General features: G+C 39.8%; 1 protein-coding gene across 6 annotated transcripts in view; it reads right to left on the bottom strand.

Annotated features, from left to right (window-relative positions):
- Positions 1-18,041, bottom strand: part of LOC124606870 (calcium homeostasis endoplasmic reticulum protein) — a 377,438-nt gene that overhangs the window by 194,759 nt on the left and 164,638 nt on the right. For all 6 annotated transcript variants that reach the window (XM_047139002.1, XM_047138971.1, XM_047138963.1 and 3 more), the window contains one exon: positions 5,226-5,313. In XM_047139002.1, the coding sequence (XP_046994958.1) occupies positions 5,226-5,313 (88 nt within the window). The remainder of the gene's footprint in view (positions 1-5,225; positions 5,314-18,041) is intronic.

Raw genomic sequence — 18,041 nt, 5'->3', positions numbered from 1 at the left:
TTTATTTCATCTGTAAGGATTTGCCTACATTTAAATTAGCAGTGAAGCTCTCCTTGCTTTGTAAGCAGCTATGTACCATGGCGGGTCTTTCCTGTACCTCAGAGCTTTGCTCAACACACACCTGTCTAAAGCATAGTGTACTATATTCTTGAACATTGTCCATTGATGCTCAACACTGTCAGGGCTGGAGATGAAATTTTCATGCTGACGACTCAGGTAATCAGAAATTTGTTTCTTGTCATTCTCCTTAAGCCGAAATATCTTCCCACCTTTATCATGCTCATGTTTCTAGCTGTTTTCAGTGATGCTGTAATGTTCTTATGACCACCAATTCCCTGTTCTATGCTGAGTCCTCAAGTTCTGGCCTAGTGGTGACGAGGAGATCGAATACGTCATTTTCACGAGTCAGTTCTCTGATTTTCTGCTGTAGAAATGTTCCACCCTTATTGTTACTGAGGCAGGGGGTCTACAAAAGCATCCAGTGACTTCTCCTTTGAAGGAGTTATCTACAAACAAATCCACAGTACGGCTATGGGCACCCGCATGGCACCATCCTATGCTAACCTATTCATGGGCCATCTAGAGTAATCCTTCCTAAAAACCCAGAATCTCAAACCCCTCACCTGGTTCAGATTCATTGCTGACATCTTTGCTACCTGGATTGAAGGTGAGGACACCTTATTCACACTGTCAGGGCTGGAGATGAAATTTTCATGCTGACGACTCAGGTAATCAGAAATTTGTTTCTTGTCATTCTTCTTAAGCCGAAATATCTTCCCACCTTTATCATACTCATGTTTCTAGCTGTTTTCAGTGATGCTGTAATGGTCTTATGACCACCAATTCCCTGTTCTATTCTGAGTCCTCAAGTTCTGGCCTAGTGGTGACCAGGAGATCTAATACGTCATTTTCAAGAGTCAGTTCTCTGATTTTCTGCTGTAGAAATGTTCCACTCTTATTGTTACTGAGGCAGGGGGTCTACAAAAGCATCCAGTGACTTCTCCTTTGAAGGCATTACCTACAAACAAATCCACAGTACGGCTATGGGCACCCGCATGGCACCATCCTATGCTAACCTATTCATGGGCCATCTAGAGTAATCCTTCCTAAAAACCCAGAATCTCAATCCCCTCACCTGGTTCAGATTCATTGATGACATTTTTGCTATCTGGATTGAAGGTGAGGACACCTTATTCCCATTCCTCCAGAACCTCAACAACTTCTCCCCCATTTGCTTCATCTGGTCCTACTCAACCCAACAAGCCACCTTCCTAGATGTTGACCTCCACCTCAGAAATGGCTACATCAGTACCTCCGTCCATATCAATCCTACTAACCACCAGCAATGCCTCCACTTTGACAGCTGCCACCCATTTCATACCAAGAAGTCCCTTCCATACAGCGGAGCCACCCGTGGTCATCGCATCTGCAGTGACGAGCAGTCCCTCTCTAAATATACCGAGGGTCTCACTGAAGCCTTCACTGACCATAATTATCCTCCCATCCTTATACAAAAACAAATCTCCTGTGCCTTATCTTTCCAGTCTCCCACTACCTCCCAAAGTCCCACAGTCCGGCCACAGAGGAACACTCCCGTCATAACTCAGTACCATCCGGGACTGGAGCAACTGAATTACATTCTCCGCCAGGGTTTCGATAACTCTCATCATGCCCTGAAATGAGAAATGTCCTACCCACTATCCTTCCCACCCCTCCTACCATGGTATTCCCCTGTCCACCAAATGTACACAATATACTCGTCCATCCTCACACAACCCCTGTCCCAAATTCCTTACCTCATGGCTCATACCCCTGTAATAGACCTACATGCATGACCTGTCCCATACATCCTCCTACCATCACCTACTCCAGTCCGGTCACTAATATTACGTATCACGTCAAAGGCAGGGCTACCTGTGAAACTAGTCATGTGATCTACAAGCTAAGCTGCAATCACTGTGCTACATTTTATGTAGGCATGACAACCAACAAGCTGTCTGTCTGCATGAACGGCCATCGACAAACTGTGGCCAAAAAACAAGTGGACCACCCTGTAGCTGTACATGCTACCAAACATGATACCCCTCAATGCCTGCTACACATCCTGTGCCATATGGATCCTTCCCACCAACACTAGCTTTTCTGAATTGCGCAGGTGGGAACTTTCCCTGCAATACATCCTACGTTCCCGTAACCCTCCTGGCCTCAACCTTCGTTAGTCACTGTCCTCACCTATCAAGCCTCCTCCCTGTTTCCATTCCAGCACTACACAGCCATCATTTCACCGCCACACCTAGTATTTTAATTTCTTTTATTTTTATTTCTCTCCTTTCCGCTACTTACCCCCTCCTCCCTTCTCTCCTACCCTCCATCTAAACTGCAACACTTCACTGTCCGCCACTCCCACCATACTATCCCTCCCCCTCCCCACCCCAGCCTCCTCCTTAACCCCACCATTGCTGCTCGCAGTGTAATTTCATCTCTCTGAGGCTGCAGATGAGTGTGCAAGTTGCGCTTCCGTGAGTTTGTGTGTCTACTGCTGACAAAGGCCTTAATGGCTGAAAGCTATGATTGTGTGAATCTTTTTATTGTGCCTATCGCAGCTCAGCATCTCAGCTATATGGTGAGTAGCAACTTTCCTTCTCTCGTATTGTTACACTCCATTGTCAATCATAAATGTGACAAGAGAACTTGTGTACACACTGTCATGTATCTCAATGGATCACTTCATGACAAGAATAATCATCGATATCTCGTATGCCGGCAGGACTGGCATACTTCACAGTGACACCCTTCAAACACTCAACAGATATCATGAGACACAAACTTTGAAGATTTATCTTGTAGTGGTTGTTTGCAGCCACAAATCCCAGCTCATGTCCACTATCTCCAATTATGGTTCATAGGTACCCTCAGGAGAATAGGACGGTACTGCATACTACGTTCTTGATGAGATATATTGATCTGGACAGCTTGCAGCCATTCCACGTAATAAATTTGGTCCCTAGGCAGCCGTTATGAAAACAGATCAATTTGTGCAGAATTGTGGTACAAGTAGAATGTGGACATGGGAACACCTGGAATGGAAGCAGGATTAATGTCTAGGGTTCTCTTCACTGATTAGAGGAGGATTTTTCTGAAACCTGATAATCATCACAGAAGAAGGTAGAGATGGCCAGGTATCATAGTGCATTTCAAACATGCAGTCCCAAAGATTCTGGAGAGAGATAGGTCAGTAAGCATTGAGTTCCCATCACGCATAGATACTGTTTCTTTCTCACGACTATCAATTGTAATTTGAAAGCTGTGCAGTACTGGAACAGGACCCTCCAACCTATTATCCAACCCTAAAGTTAATATTTGATGACATGTTTATCTTTCAAGTCTATAAGGCATTAGCACATCATCCTTAGTCCATGAACACGTTCCTCCAGGATGCAGGAATCAACTGCAGTACTCCCACCATGAATCTGATTGAGCATGCTTGGGACTGAAACTTAGCAGCATGATGTCACAGGAATTCTCATTACAGATCGGATGACTTCAGGAAGGCTACTGTCAAAGAATGGGGCAAGTTTTAGCAGCAATGTATTGACCATCTTGTTTGAAGACATGCATCTGGTGCAAAATTAAGAACTCGCTAATAGCATATGTGAAAGAAATCTGGTTGGGAATACTGATGAAGGAGAGACTAATGTACAAGGGCGGTCTGAAAAGTTCTTGATCTGATACCGAAAATGACAATTTCTGCTTTCAAAGAAGTCTTATTTTTCAATACAATCTTCTCTAACACAAATAAATTTCATCCAGCTGTGTTCCAATGTCATTATCCGCTCTCTAGAGGACTCCCCCTGAAGTGCTGCAAAGAACCCATCTACAGCCTCAGTGGCTTCTTGATTTGACAAAAGTGCTGACCAGCAATGAATTTCTTAAGTTTTGAGAGTAAATGGAAGTCTGAGGGAGCCAAATCTAGGGTGGGTGTTCCAGCACTTCATAGTGCAAATCATTCAATTTTCCCACTGTCAAGTCATTTTTGTGGGCAGGTGCATTGTCCTGATGGAAGATGTTTTTTTTCCTTCTTTAAGCAACGTCAGTTTTCACAAATGCTTGCCTCCAGTTTTGTTAGAAGTTGAGATAGTGCTCTCTAGTTACAGTTTTATATTTTTCAAGATAGTCAGTCAGCAAAATTCATTTAGCATCTCAAAACATCAATACCATGATCTTTCCTCGACTTCTTTGAAGCTGAAGAATCGGCTTCTGTCTACTTCATAGATTACTGTTTGGATTTGGGTGTGTAGTGGTGAATCAAATATTGCATCAACTGTCACAGATTGATGAAAAAAATCACTTCTATTTTCCCTAAAATGCACCAAGCACTTATTGGAAAGTGTCACGCAAATGTTTTTGTGATCGGTAGTAAGCTCACGTGGCACCAATCTCGCACAAAGCTTTCTTATGTCAATTCTGGTGCAAGACATTGCAACACATACCTTTGATATCCATACAGCATTTGCAAATTTTATGCATCTTTATATCCAATTTCCTAAAATCATGTAATGCATTACTTCAATGATTTCCGGTGTGCTCACACTTTTTAGCTGTACATCACATGGATAACCTTGGATGCATTCATGGTCAAGTTTAAAATTGGCCACCCATTTCTTCATGGTGGAAAATGAAAGTGAAGACGTGTCATACACATTTAAAATTAGTAAATGAAGTTTGTATGGCATTAAATCTTATTTTACGAAGAATTTAATCATTGTACAACACTTGATTCCCTGCCTCCAACGTCACGCACACTACAACTGCTTCAAATGATTGCCTACTGATGACTGCTGCCTGAACTGACTTGCAATTTTACGTGGCATCTACTAATGTGTGTACCAAGGCAACGTGAAAAAAATTACATGAGTGGTGCTTTGATCTCTGGGCAAGGGCAAGAAGTTTTCAGGCAGCCTTCATACATAATTCAAACTGGTAATTAATGAGAAGTTAGAATTTTCCACTTAAAGCATCAAACCACAAAGACACCAATGGAAAATAAACTATCTGGATGGAGAAACACACGTTACTGGTGACAGAACTATGACAACATATACAAACATTTTGTTTTACATTTAACAGTTAGTGCGTACACTAAAACTAGAATCATAATAATACTGAAGTAGTACAATTTGATTTTAACTACACTGATAAGACTGACATCACACCACACTACATACCATTGGTGACTGACTGTACTGCTGCACTTGCAACCGCAGCTGCAACCTGCTGCTGCTGTTCAAGGGTTTGCTTCTGTTGCTCTAGTGCCTGAAAATATTATTAGACAAATTAACTCTAGACAACCTTGTTAATGTATTAATAATTATCAAGCTTGCTCTAACATATACACACAAGTTGTCCTGTGATGAGGGGCAATCCTCAGCACAAAAGCTGGGAATAATGCTGGTCTTAAAATTTTCTTTTGCTCTCCGATTTCCTCATTAATGCACAGCATCAACCGTATTCAGAAACAACTGCTGAAGTGGATTATATACTGACTGTCCATAATCCAGCTGGAATACACACAAGCCTTGTAGAACTACAACAGACATTCTCAAGCTAGCCCCTCTACCCTTTTCCCCATCAATTATCTGTGGCTGAGGCAATTTCAGATGTTCTTTATCTGGTTGTCTTTTGTTTTCAGATGTATCAAGTGTCGTAGCCAGGCTAATTCACTTCAAAACTTAGGTCCCGATACCTACACATATTTTGGAAACTGAAAGCAGCACTCCTTATTTTCAGTTCAGGTGGACTGAAAGCAACACAAGACAGTGAAAATTACACACTTTTTTATGGAGAAAGTTTGTACCCACAGCTTATTTTGCCCAATCTACTAATCATCAGAAGAAGCTGGAAATGTCTTACCATTATAGTGGAGGAGGAAATAATATAGCAAAATCATCCACAAAAAGCCAATACTGAATGGAACTTGCATAACAGCTACTGCAAATTTGGTTGTATTTAATAAGGACCCTTGGGAGACATCTTTCTCTATAGGACATGCATAATCCAGTATACAAAGGAAACATTGTACAAAAAGAATTGTAAAAAGGTCAGTAGTTGTCACTGGAATTCAGTTCACTGAACTGTCTGAAGATGATGTATTTCCAAGTAGTAGCAGCAGCTTTCAATATGTCGAACAAACCTCCAACCAGGTACTGTTTGCAGAAGAAAGACTTGTATTTTGACCTCCAGACAGATCAGGTTATCAGGAGTTGAATATGTCATGAATCCATACTGGAAGCAACTGAAGAGCTTCTTGGTTCCTTAACTCAAGTTAATAGGCGGTTCACCATGTACAGTAGGGTCTTTCCTGCACAGCTTGTAAGTGTGACACTACAATACCTACATGGAGATGTGCAGTTATCCCTGGCTTCAGCAAATAATTAAGACTGTGTAATTCCAAAAGTTTATATTTCCTAGTCTAAAACAATGAAAATAATCAACTATTGACAATTAATATAAATGGATAGGTAAAAAATCTACTCACCAAGCAGTAGCAGGAGAACACAAAACAAACAAACAAACAAACACACACACACACACACACACACACACACACACAAAATTAACTTTTACAAGCTTTTGGAGCTTCCTGCCAGGAGGAGGAGCCACTGGCTCTGAAAGCTTCTAAAAGTTAAACATTTTTGTGCATGTGTTCTTCTGCCACTGCTTGGTGCAGACTGCCTTTTGTGACAGATACTGGCAACATTCCAATGGAGTTTATAAAATTAGTGGTTCATGGTATGCTTAACTGGGCTCATAAACCCTTTATAGGATGTTCATTTGCTCTCCCCATTATACAATTGGCTTTTGCCTTCATTATCTGAAAGTTGTGAGGCCCACAACAGTTTGTCGGCCTTGAAGTGCTGCATACCTGATCGCAGAACTGCACTATTCACTTTGTCAATGGCAGATGATCAGAAAACTGTGGAATAGATGCAACATCAGCTCAGTGGCTCACATTCATAATCATTCTTGAATGAAAAAACGACCAGCTGGCTGAACAGCATTCTAACAATGCCTAATATGCTACATGTATACACAATGGACAGTGACCACCTGAGTGAAAAACTGACCATCACTTCCCACTGAGCAATTTCAAGAAGGGCTAGGGACCATACTGGAATATTAACAACATGGGATGACCTCTGTAGAACTGCTGAAGTGTGTTCACTGTCCTACATTCAGAAGGCATAACATTTCCCTTTGCGCAATTCAGTCAACAGCTCTGCCAATGGAGCGATTCGTAATGAGAGCCCAAAGCAAATTACGTGACTTGAAGTCCCGACAAAAAGACGAATGGTAAAGGGAAATGTGTGATTAGATGGTTGAGTGATTAAGTGTGTATCTCTTTGTTTGAGGGCACGTAATGGGAACATACTGCTACCCTGTTTGGTGCATATTCTACAGAGGCAACTGCTTGTGCAGCAGTATCTAGGGGAAGGAGAGTGGAGTGGTTTTCTTCCTCGACAAATACTCATATGACCATTTCCTCTCCCTACTGAGACCCACTTTTCCTATGGAAAATATAACCTCTCAACAGAGTGGTGTCAACTATTTTAAATCTATCTCCTGCACAAACATTAAATGCAACATCCACTGTGTTAATAATTTCAGCTTCTGCATGTGAGGGGAAGTTGCACTGTAATATATGGGAGCCCCACTCTATTAGTGTTTCTCCAGGCCCTTAACAACTCCTCCCCCCCCCCTCCCCCCTCCAAAGCCCCTCCCTGCTTTTCAATCCATTTATACGGGGAATTTGTGATGTTTAGGAAGAAAATAGAAGGTATCTTTGGTTCCCTAGATTTCCAGGTATCTTAATCACATTCATTGGACAGCATCAGCTCCACCAGTTAGATATCTTTGGATATGTTTCCTTTAATTATTATGTTAGTGTATAAGTTCATAGAGTTCCTGTTCTGCATGATGGTATTCCAGTTGCCATGGGTTTACTTATTGATTGCCATTTTGTCATTTGGAGATAGTAAGTGGAGCTGTGGATGCTAGAAAATGGAATGCCATGAGGAGAAATTGGAACATTTCCGCCATATTCTTCTGCCTGAGTTCAATAGATGGGTGAGCAGCTAGAGACATCTACACCTTATACGGGGATAATGGTCAAGGACAGAGCATGGCAAGAAAATGGTTTTCTTATTTTAAGAAAAATTATTGTGACATCAGTGGCTCTCCATGTTCCAGAAGAACTTCGTGGTTTGATGAAGATCATTTAAATGCATTAATCCACAACGATCCACTTCATGTGTACCTGAGAATTGACAAATGTGATGAACTGTGATCATTCCGCCATTGTGAGACATTTGTCTGCAATGGGGAAGGTTCAAAAATCGAGTGTACAGGTACCATGTGCTCTAAGCAAAAATTACAAAAATCAGCGACTGGGCATAAGTGCGCCTCTGCTTGCTCATCGTCTCTGCTTGCTCATCATCAATTGGCTCACAAACAGCACTGATCATTCCGATCCTGTATCATTACTGGTGATGAGAAACGGTGTCTCTGGAAGCAGCAGCTCCCCTTAAAAAGACCTGCACCTGACCACAAAAGATAATGTTATGCATCCGATGGAACAGCAACAGTGTGGTATAGTACGAATTGCTTCCCTGAGCTTTTAACTGTTGAAATTTATTGTCAATGATTGAGAGGTCTTGCAGATAATCAACAAATAATGAAGAGGAAGACTGCATGAAATGATACTACTCCACGATAATGCCTGCCTGCATTCTGATAGACTGATAAACACTTTACTGGAGTTGGGTTGGGCAGTGATTCCACACTCATCTGATTCACCTGACCTCGTTCTCTCAGATTTTCATCTTTTCTGCTCTCTAGGGAACAACTTTCAAGGAACTTCCTATCTATATGAAAACGCACTCCGAACATGGCTCGATGAATTCTTTGACTGAAAACCACTTGATTTCTACATTTGCAGAATCAAAAAGTTACCCCCGTGTTAGGAGACTGTTGTAAAGAGTGAAGGAAAATATATTATTGATGAATAATGATTCTGTTATGTGGAACTGTTGTGTTTATCAAAATTGTGGAAAAACACTGCAAACTTACAGACTAACCCAATATTTTGAGTCTTCACACAATGTTTCTCTTTTGGATAATACATGTTTGCCTTATCTTCTATGTCTGATCGGACATATGGGAACCTTTGGAAAAGTACCATATTGCAAGTTCACTTGCAAGCAGAATTATCAACACTAGGGTTCTCTGTGTTTGAGTAGCTGCATAAACTTTTGGCACTGCCTTTTTAATAACTGAAGTGTAGGACGTATTAAAGGCAACGTATTAAAGGCAGGATGTTATTGATACTTCGTGAGCTTTCTTCACTTCAGTATAATAGATACACTTTTGTGATTTTCAGCAACTGCACCTTTTTGCTGTTAGTGAACAATGAACATTTGTCTCATTATACAGTTGCCCAAGCAGTTCACCCAAAAGAGCGATGACAAAATTGCAATAACTGGTTAATGAGCTGCCTGTCTACACCTCTTATACCTTCTCTGAGTTTTGTATGAGTTTTGCACGAAACTAAGAAGTGCTCAGTTAAAGAATACGACATGTTAAAAGAGCAAAAGTAAAATCATAATTTTTTTTACTAACAAACTTCATGTTCTGTGCAGTCCCTGTATGAGTATCCCATCTTTTTCTATCATTGTGCTACAGAAATGTGAGGAAGTAACCATTTCATTGCTTTGAACTTTTTGGTTGTAATGGAGAGTGAACTTTAATTAAACATTTAACATTACATCACTTCTCTACATACTCCATCGGTACATTAGAGCCCTTCAATAACAGTTGTTTTGTTTACATTTCTGTTAACAACCATCTAATGAAGATCAACTTAGTATCCAGTAACTTAAATGTTTATTGTTCGTATTTTATCACAAAGAAAATTCACTTGAGAAAACTACAAAATTACAAGGAGAGAGAATGCTGGCCAGTAATATCAATAGATACATTTAAAAGTGTAACATTATTCCCAGCTTTTGGAATTATTAACTAAAAAGGTGGAGGCAGTCGTATACTTGCATAGGCTGTTCTTTTATTCTGAATATACACTTTATTCAATTATTAGCAATTACCTAATTTTGACCTTGGGAACTGTCAAGGTAAATAAAAATAATTCTTTTGTAATATCCATAGCATGATGCACCCAGTAGTGTGGGGGGAAATCCCTAACAAGAGTTCAGCATAACCATAGTAGGTAATGGCATAACTGCCATAGATTTGAAGTCCATATGTAAAAGTGCTTGCAGGTGTGAATATTGTCAAGCTATCAGTTTAATAAGTCATGGATGCACAATACTGGCACATATTACTTACAGAACAATGGAAAAACTGGAAGAGGCCTACCTCAAGGATGACTCTAAAACTTATCCTAGAAGGTAGGTTAACTGTGACTCTCTGAAATTCTGAAGGCAGAAAATATAAAACACAAGAAGTGAAATGTTATTTGCAATTTGTACAGAAACCAGACTGCAGTTGCAAGAGTCAAAGGACATGAAAGGGAAGTAGAGCTTGAAAAGGGAGTGAGACAGGGTAGTATCCCCAATAACATTCAATGTGTACACTGAGCAAGCTGTGTAGGAACCAAGAAGAAATTTGAATTGTAAATTAAAGTTTGGGGAGAAGAAATAAAAACATGCCAATGGCACTGTAATTCTGTCAGAGACAGCAACGGACTGGGTGTAGCAGAGGAATGGAATGGGTAGTACCCTGAAGAGAGGTTATAGGGTGAACATCAACAGAAGTTAAACAAGGATAATGGGACTGTCAAGACAGTGCTGAGACAATTAGATACAAAATGAGATACTAAAAGTAGAAGATGAGTTTTGCCATTTGAGCAGCAAAATAACTGATGATGGGTGAAGATGAGAGGACATATAATTCAGACTGAATAAAGCAAGAAAAGTGTTTCTGAAAACGGCGAATTTGCTAAACATCAAATATAAACTGAAGTGTTAGGAAGTCTTTTCTGAAGTTATCTGCCTGGAAAGAAGCCTTGTAGGGAAGCAAAATGTCGGGGACAAACAGTTCAGAGAAGAAGGCAATATAAGTTTTTGAATGGTAGTGCTACAGAAGAATGCTGAAAATTAACTAGGCAGATCACGTAACTAATGAGGAGGTCCAAAACCCTCTTTACTGGCATTCATCCTATTTTGAGTATCTGCATATGACTGGCAACTGGCTATCAGAATTTTATTTCTATCACTAGATCAGTATTTGATGTAAGAGGACATGAAAACTTGTGAGCATCAACTGTATGTATGAATGTCTTGTCCATGTCGTGCTCTGTAGCTTATAGAGATTATATGCAAATCATAATAATCACTAAATTGTTTGGTATAAGTTGCTTGGTGGTGGTAGTTTATTTTCCCAACTAGTTTCGGGCATTGCACATCATCAGCAGTATTTGTATCACACAAGAAGACAGTTATTTTTTATAATACATTACTTACAGTGTATGCAGTAGTTTTATGGATATGTGACTTTTCAATTATTTGTAATGTGAACTGCCTTATAGTAATGTTTTTTAGCGTATGTCCATGACAGATCCTAACATCATTTTATAAGGACAGACTAATTTAAAAAACAAAATAAAAAAAATGTCAAAAATTTTGCTAGTATTCTTTAATGACAACAAATTTCTACGTTCTGCTAACAGAAATAATACAAACTAGAAGTAGCATTATACAAGGTGGAGAAAAATTGTGTCAGAAAATTTTAACCCCAGATTGTTGATGCCAGTAGGAACCAAAATTATTAATGTTGTGTAGGATGACAACGCACCATTTTTAAACTACGGAAACTTGGCACCATGTGCTCCAAGTGGCTGTGGGATTGCCCTGCTGCCATTCGTTGGTTGATGGGCAGTGCTATGGTTGTCAGTTCACACATACGAGGGGTGTCTGAAAAGTCCGTGCAAAGTCCAAGAGATGGCACCACCGGCGTGTATTGAGGTCATGTTCAGTTAGCAGCATCTTTGGAAAGAACGCACACCAAGTTTCAGCCATATTGGTCTATTTCTTTGTGTTTGGCATTCGTGTGAATCAAGGATTTCAAAAAATGGACGAAAAAGAATTTTGTGCTGGTGATTAACCATTACTTTATGAAACGCGAAACACCTCAGGAGACTAAAGAGAAGCTTGATAAACATTACGGTGACTCTGCACCTTCAATTAGAACAGTGGTTTCCAAATTTTCGTAGTGGCCATATGGGCACAAATGATGCTGAACATTCTGGATGCCCTGTGGAGGTTACAACTCCAGAAATCATTGATAAAATCCATGATATGGTAATGGATGACAGAAGAGCTAAAGTGCACTAGATTGCTAGTGCTGTGGGCATCTCAAATGAGTGGGTACATAATATTTTGCATAAACATTTGGACATGAGAAAGCTATCAGCACGATGGGTTCCGCGATTGCTCACGCTTGAGCAAAAACGGAATTGTGTGAAGTGTTGCAAGGATGGTTTGCAGCTGTCAGGAAGAATCTGCAGGACTTTTTAAGCGTCGTTTCATCACTGCGGATTAAACATGGATACATTACTATACTCCTGAGACCAAACAAATGGGTTCCCAAGGGAGAATCTGCATCAAAAAAGACGAAGACCATTCCTTTGGCCGGAAAGGCTATAGCGACTGTCTTTTGGGATTCGCAAGGGATAATACTCATCGACTATCTGGAAAAGGGTAAAACTATTACAGGTGAATATTATTCATTATTATTGAACCATTTGTAAACCGAGCTGCAAGAAAAACACCGGCGATTGGACCGCAAAAATGTCCTTTTCCATCATGACAATGCACCAGCACACACCTCAGCAGTTGTGGTCGCAAAATTAATGGAAATAGGATTCCAACTCATTTCACATCCCCCCTATTCTCCAGACTTGGCTCCCTCGAACTACTATTTGTTCCCCAATTTGAAGAAATGGCTGGCGGGACAAAGATTTTATTCAAACGAGGAGGTGATTACAGTAACTAATAGTTATTTTGTACATCTACATCTACATTTATACTCCGCAAGCCACCTGACGGTGTGTGGTGGAGGGCACTTTACGTGCCACTGTCATTACCACCCTTTCCTGTTCCAGTCGTGTATGGTTCGCGGGAAGAACGACTGTCTGAAAGCCTCCATGCGTGCTCGAATCTCTCTAATTTTACATTCGTGATCTCCTCTGGAGGTATAAGTAGGGGGAAGCAATATATTCGATACCTTATCCAGAAACGCACCCTTTCGAAACCTGGCGAGCAAGCTACACCGCGATGCGAGCGCCTCTGTTGCAGAGTCTGCCACTTGAGTTTGCTAAACATCGCTGTAACGCTATCACGGTTACCAAATAACCCTGTGACGAAACACTCCACTCTTCTTTGGATCTTCTCTATCTCCTTCGTCAACCCGACCTGGTATGGACCCCACACTGATGAGCAATACTCAAGTATAGGTCGAACGAGTGTTTTGTAAGCCACCTCCTTTGTTGATGGACTACATTTTCTAAGGACTCTCCCAATGAAGCTCAACCTGGTACCCGCCTTATCAACAATTAATTTTATATGATCATTTCACTCCAAATCGTTCTGCACGCACACTCCCAGATATTTTACAGAAGTAACTGCTACCAGTGTTTGTTCCGCTATCATATAATCATACAATAAAGGATCCTTCTTTCTATGTATTCGCAATACATTACATTTATCTATGTTAAGGGTCAGTTGCCACTCCCTGCATCAAGTGCCTATCCGCTGCAGATCTTCCTGCATTTCGCTACAATTTTCTAATGCTGCAACTTCTCTATATACAACAGCATCATCCGCGAAAAGTCGCATGGAACTTCCAACACTATCTAGTGGGTCATTTATATATATTGTGAAAAGCAATGGTCCCATAACACCCCCCTGTGGTGCGCCAGAGGTTACTTTAATGTCTGTAGACGTCTCTCCATTGAGAACAACATGCTGTGTTCTGTTTGCTAAAAACTCTTCAACTTGGACAATTCCTATATTCAGAAGGGATCAAAAAATTAGAACAGCGTTTGATGAAGTCGAAAAGGAGACTATGTCGAAAAATATAGGTTTACCCCAAACACGTAAGTAGTTTTTATTTCTGCATGGACTTTTCAAACACCCCTCGTACAAACATGCCTCGCCCCGTCACTGCCCTAATGCGACATGCACAAGTGTCGAATACCACCAAGCATGCGAGCTGCCTTGGATACATTGTGATCTCCAACAGGCAAAGCATTCGCAGTCACGCATTTTCCAGAGCATCCGGCAACAGGGCAATCCCATGGCCAATTGGAGAGTGTGGCGCCAATTTTCCGGAGTTTAAAAATGGTGTGTTGGCGACTTACACAACACTTATAATTTTGATTCCTACTGGCATCAGCTATTCAGGGTTAAAATTTCATGACACAATATTTCTCCAACGTGTATGCATTTCATGATGTACAACAAAAAGTAATCCTCATATGTATAGCAATTGCCAATGACAATGAGACATATTTTCATGTAAAAATCCTTATGCTGATTACAATATGCATATATAAATCAAATAATCATATTATTACACGAATATTATGAAATTTTGACACCGACATGTGCTGGAGAACATTACTATAAAGTAAGTCACATTACAATGAGTTGAAAAATCACATTTGCATAAAACACTGCTATATACATACACTGTAAGCTTTTGATAATGCTGACTGGGATACTCTTGGGATGGGGTTGTAGCCTGTTCCCGATGTTATTCAATTTTTACACTGAGCAAGCAGTAAACAAAACCAACGAAAAAATTGGCGAAGAAATTAAAGTTCAGGGAGAAGAAATAAAAACTTTGAGGTTTGCTCATGACACTGCAACTCTGTCAGAGACAGTAAAGCACTTGGAAGAGCAGTTGAATGGAGTGGACAGTGTCTTGTACGGAAAATATAAGATGAACGATAACAAATGCACAACTAGGATAATGGAATGTAGTCAAATACAATCCAATGATGCTGAGGAAATCAGATTAGGAAACAGGACACTTGAAGTAGTACATGAGTTTTGTTATTTGGGCAGCAGAGTAACTGGTGACACTCAAAGAAGAGAGGATATAAAATGTAGACTGGTAATGGCAAGGAAAGCACTTCTGAAGAAGAGAAGTTTGTTAACAATGAATATGGATTAAAGTGCTAGAAAGTCTTTTCTAAAAGTATTTGTTTGGAGTGTAGCAATGTATGGAAGGTAAACATGAACAAAAAACATTTCAGCCACAAAGAGAATAGAAGCTTTTGCTTTGTGATTTTATTGAAAAATGCTCACGATTACATATGTAGAACATGTACCTAATAAGGAAGTACTGAAGAGAACTTGGGAGACAAGAAAACTGAGGTACAACTTGGCTAAAAGGGATCGGTTGATAGGACACATTAAGAAACATCAACGTGTCACCAGTTTAGTACTGGAGAGAATTGTGGGGGTTAAAATCTAAGAGCGAGACCGAGAGATGAATTCAGTAAGCAGATTCAGAAGGATGTAGGTTGCAGTAGTTATTTGGAGAGGAAGAGGCTTACACTGGAGAGCTGCATCAAACCAGTCTTTAGACTGAAGACCATAACAACAACAAACACTGTAAGTAACATATAAGAAATATATGTTTTTGTGTAACACAGACACTGCTGATAACGACCAATGCCTGAAACTAGTCTGGTAAAATAAATACCAACAAGCAGCTAATAGCAAATAATTAATGATTAAAATAACTTATTTACAACTGTATGTACATCAATTTATATTCAATCAAAAGGTCTGGTGTTTTAATTGTATGGACATTGAGTTTTACAGGTGGAGATGAGGGACTAGTCTGGTAGAGCTGCGCCATATGAGACACGGTGTTTTGTGCTCTCATATAGATAAGAGATTTAGATCGAAATAAAACTTAGTTTTATAGTGATAACTAATTAAATACGTCTGTTAGTGTGTTTTTCAAGCTTACCATTAAAGGTTTCACATTTCTTTGTGTATTTTTGTAGAAAACACGAGAAGATCGTGAAGTACGGTTACAGTTTTACTTCTGTTTTACATTTTGGACTAGTAAACTTAAAGAATCTCATTTAATTGCACTTTTTTTCTTTCTGGCCAGTTAAGTACAGCATATCCCTTTACTGCTTTAACTCTTTTTTGTGCAGCTCAGCATAAACTTAATTTTGTGGATCTACAAACTTTGCACATGGTAGCTTTTTTTATACACAGTTGCCAGTAGACATAATTTTCATAAATGTGTTTTCGTGTTTTCTCATAATTTAATTGATTTATCCTCACCAAAGTATTATTTTTACCATAAGTGAAAAGTGCCTGACTTGCCACAGAATTGTTGGCTCTGGGGCTTGGTGTGATGATGCAGTAGTTTTTTCCACTGTGAAGGCTGTGGTGGCATGGGAATTAGGGAAGTGAATCAGACTCATCAGTGGTTCTGTAGGATAAGTACTAGAGATTCGAAGGAAGTGGAACAGGAAAGGAAAATTGCTGCCTTTCTGGTAGAGTTAGATTGGGCTAGGAAAGATCTGGGCATGTTAAGGAGGGAGAATGGTAAAGCGGAGTGGGAAGTGGCAACAGGTAAGAGAATGAACAGGGTTAGACAGCTTTATGGTGAATGTTAAAAATAAGTATGACCTGTTGCTTCGTTTAGAAACTGGTGAGCTTCATGCAGACGTTATATGTAGGCAGGGCAGAACAAACTTCCAGCTAAAAACTGAGTAAGAATGTAGGGAAGTCAGCAAATAGAAAGAAAGTTCTGTTGTTAGGTAGTTCTCATGCCAGAAGTGTAGGCCAGCTTTTGCATGATGACTAAGGATCAGAGAACCAGGTTACCAATCTTTTTAAACCTAATACTGGGCTCTGTCATGTGACAAAGGATGTAGGTTCACTCTGTTATAGGTACAATATAGAGTGCAAACTATACACTAATAAGGATTGCATCAGCGTCAAGACATAATAGAGTGGAGTTTGTGTCTCCGACATCATTTGGACTCTTCTATCAGGAAAGTTAATTTGGAGTCAGAACGGCTGCTTGGATCGGATGTGGGGGGTCATATATTGGTGTAATTCCTGTTGATTTCCTCAGTAGGTGGGATTATATTAGGTATGGCCCACACCTCAACAGGAAAGGGAAGGGTAAACTGGCTGGGCTAATACAGATAATTTAAGGTAGGGAGGCACTGCCATAGTGGTAAAACACCAGTGGCTACAGGTCTTGGAGCAGCAGCTTTTTTAGGATAGAAAGGACAGAAACAAGTCAAGTCCTATGAAAGATCAGGATTGAAATGAACCTTCAGTTTGAGAAATAAACTAAACAGCATAATTCTGGCACAATGTATCAGCAAACACAGCTGTTGCTTAAAATATTCACAAATCAGCAGAAATTTTCTTTCAACCCAGTTTCATCTCAGTCAATATGAAATGCCAACTATCTCGAGTGCATCAAAATATTCGAGGCTAAGAAATAAAATTAATGAATTATTTATCTACACTGATGAATTAGTCAGCCAACCCATTTGACATAATCTGCCTCTCTGAACATCAAGTGACCAACTGTATAGATGTTTTAAGTGTTGCAAGGATTTAGATTGGTTTCTCACTTTTGCAGAGTGGAAATGGTGGATGGAGGAGTTGCCACACGCATCAGGAATTGTCATAAATTTAATAGCACAGACATTCATAAATTTTGCCTAGAGCAGCATAGGGAAGCATGTGCAACAGAAGTAGAATTTCACAATAAATCATTCATAACAGTAAGTGTCCATCAATTATCAGCAGGTAATTTTTTATCAGTTTATAAACCACTTTGAAGCTCTATTGGCCTATCTGACAAAAAAAAAAAAAAAAAAAAAAAAAAAAAAAAAAATAAAAAAAATAAAATAAAAAAAAATAAAATAAAAAAAAAAATTAGTGGTTGCTTGCGATTTTAATGTAGATTTTCTC

The sequence above is a fragment of the Schistocerca americana genome, chromosome 1 (assembly GCF_021461395.2).
Source record: "Schistocerca americana isolate TAMUIC-IGC-003095 chromosome 1, iqSchAmer2.1, whole genome shotgun sequence".
Taxonomy (NCBI): domain Eukaryota; kingdom Metazoa; phylum Arthropoda; class Insecta; order Orthoptera; family Acrididae; genus Schistocerca; species Schistocerca americana.
Note: the sequence above shows the minus strand (reverse complement) of the source record. Positions and strands in the feature narration are given on the sequence as shown.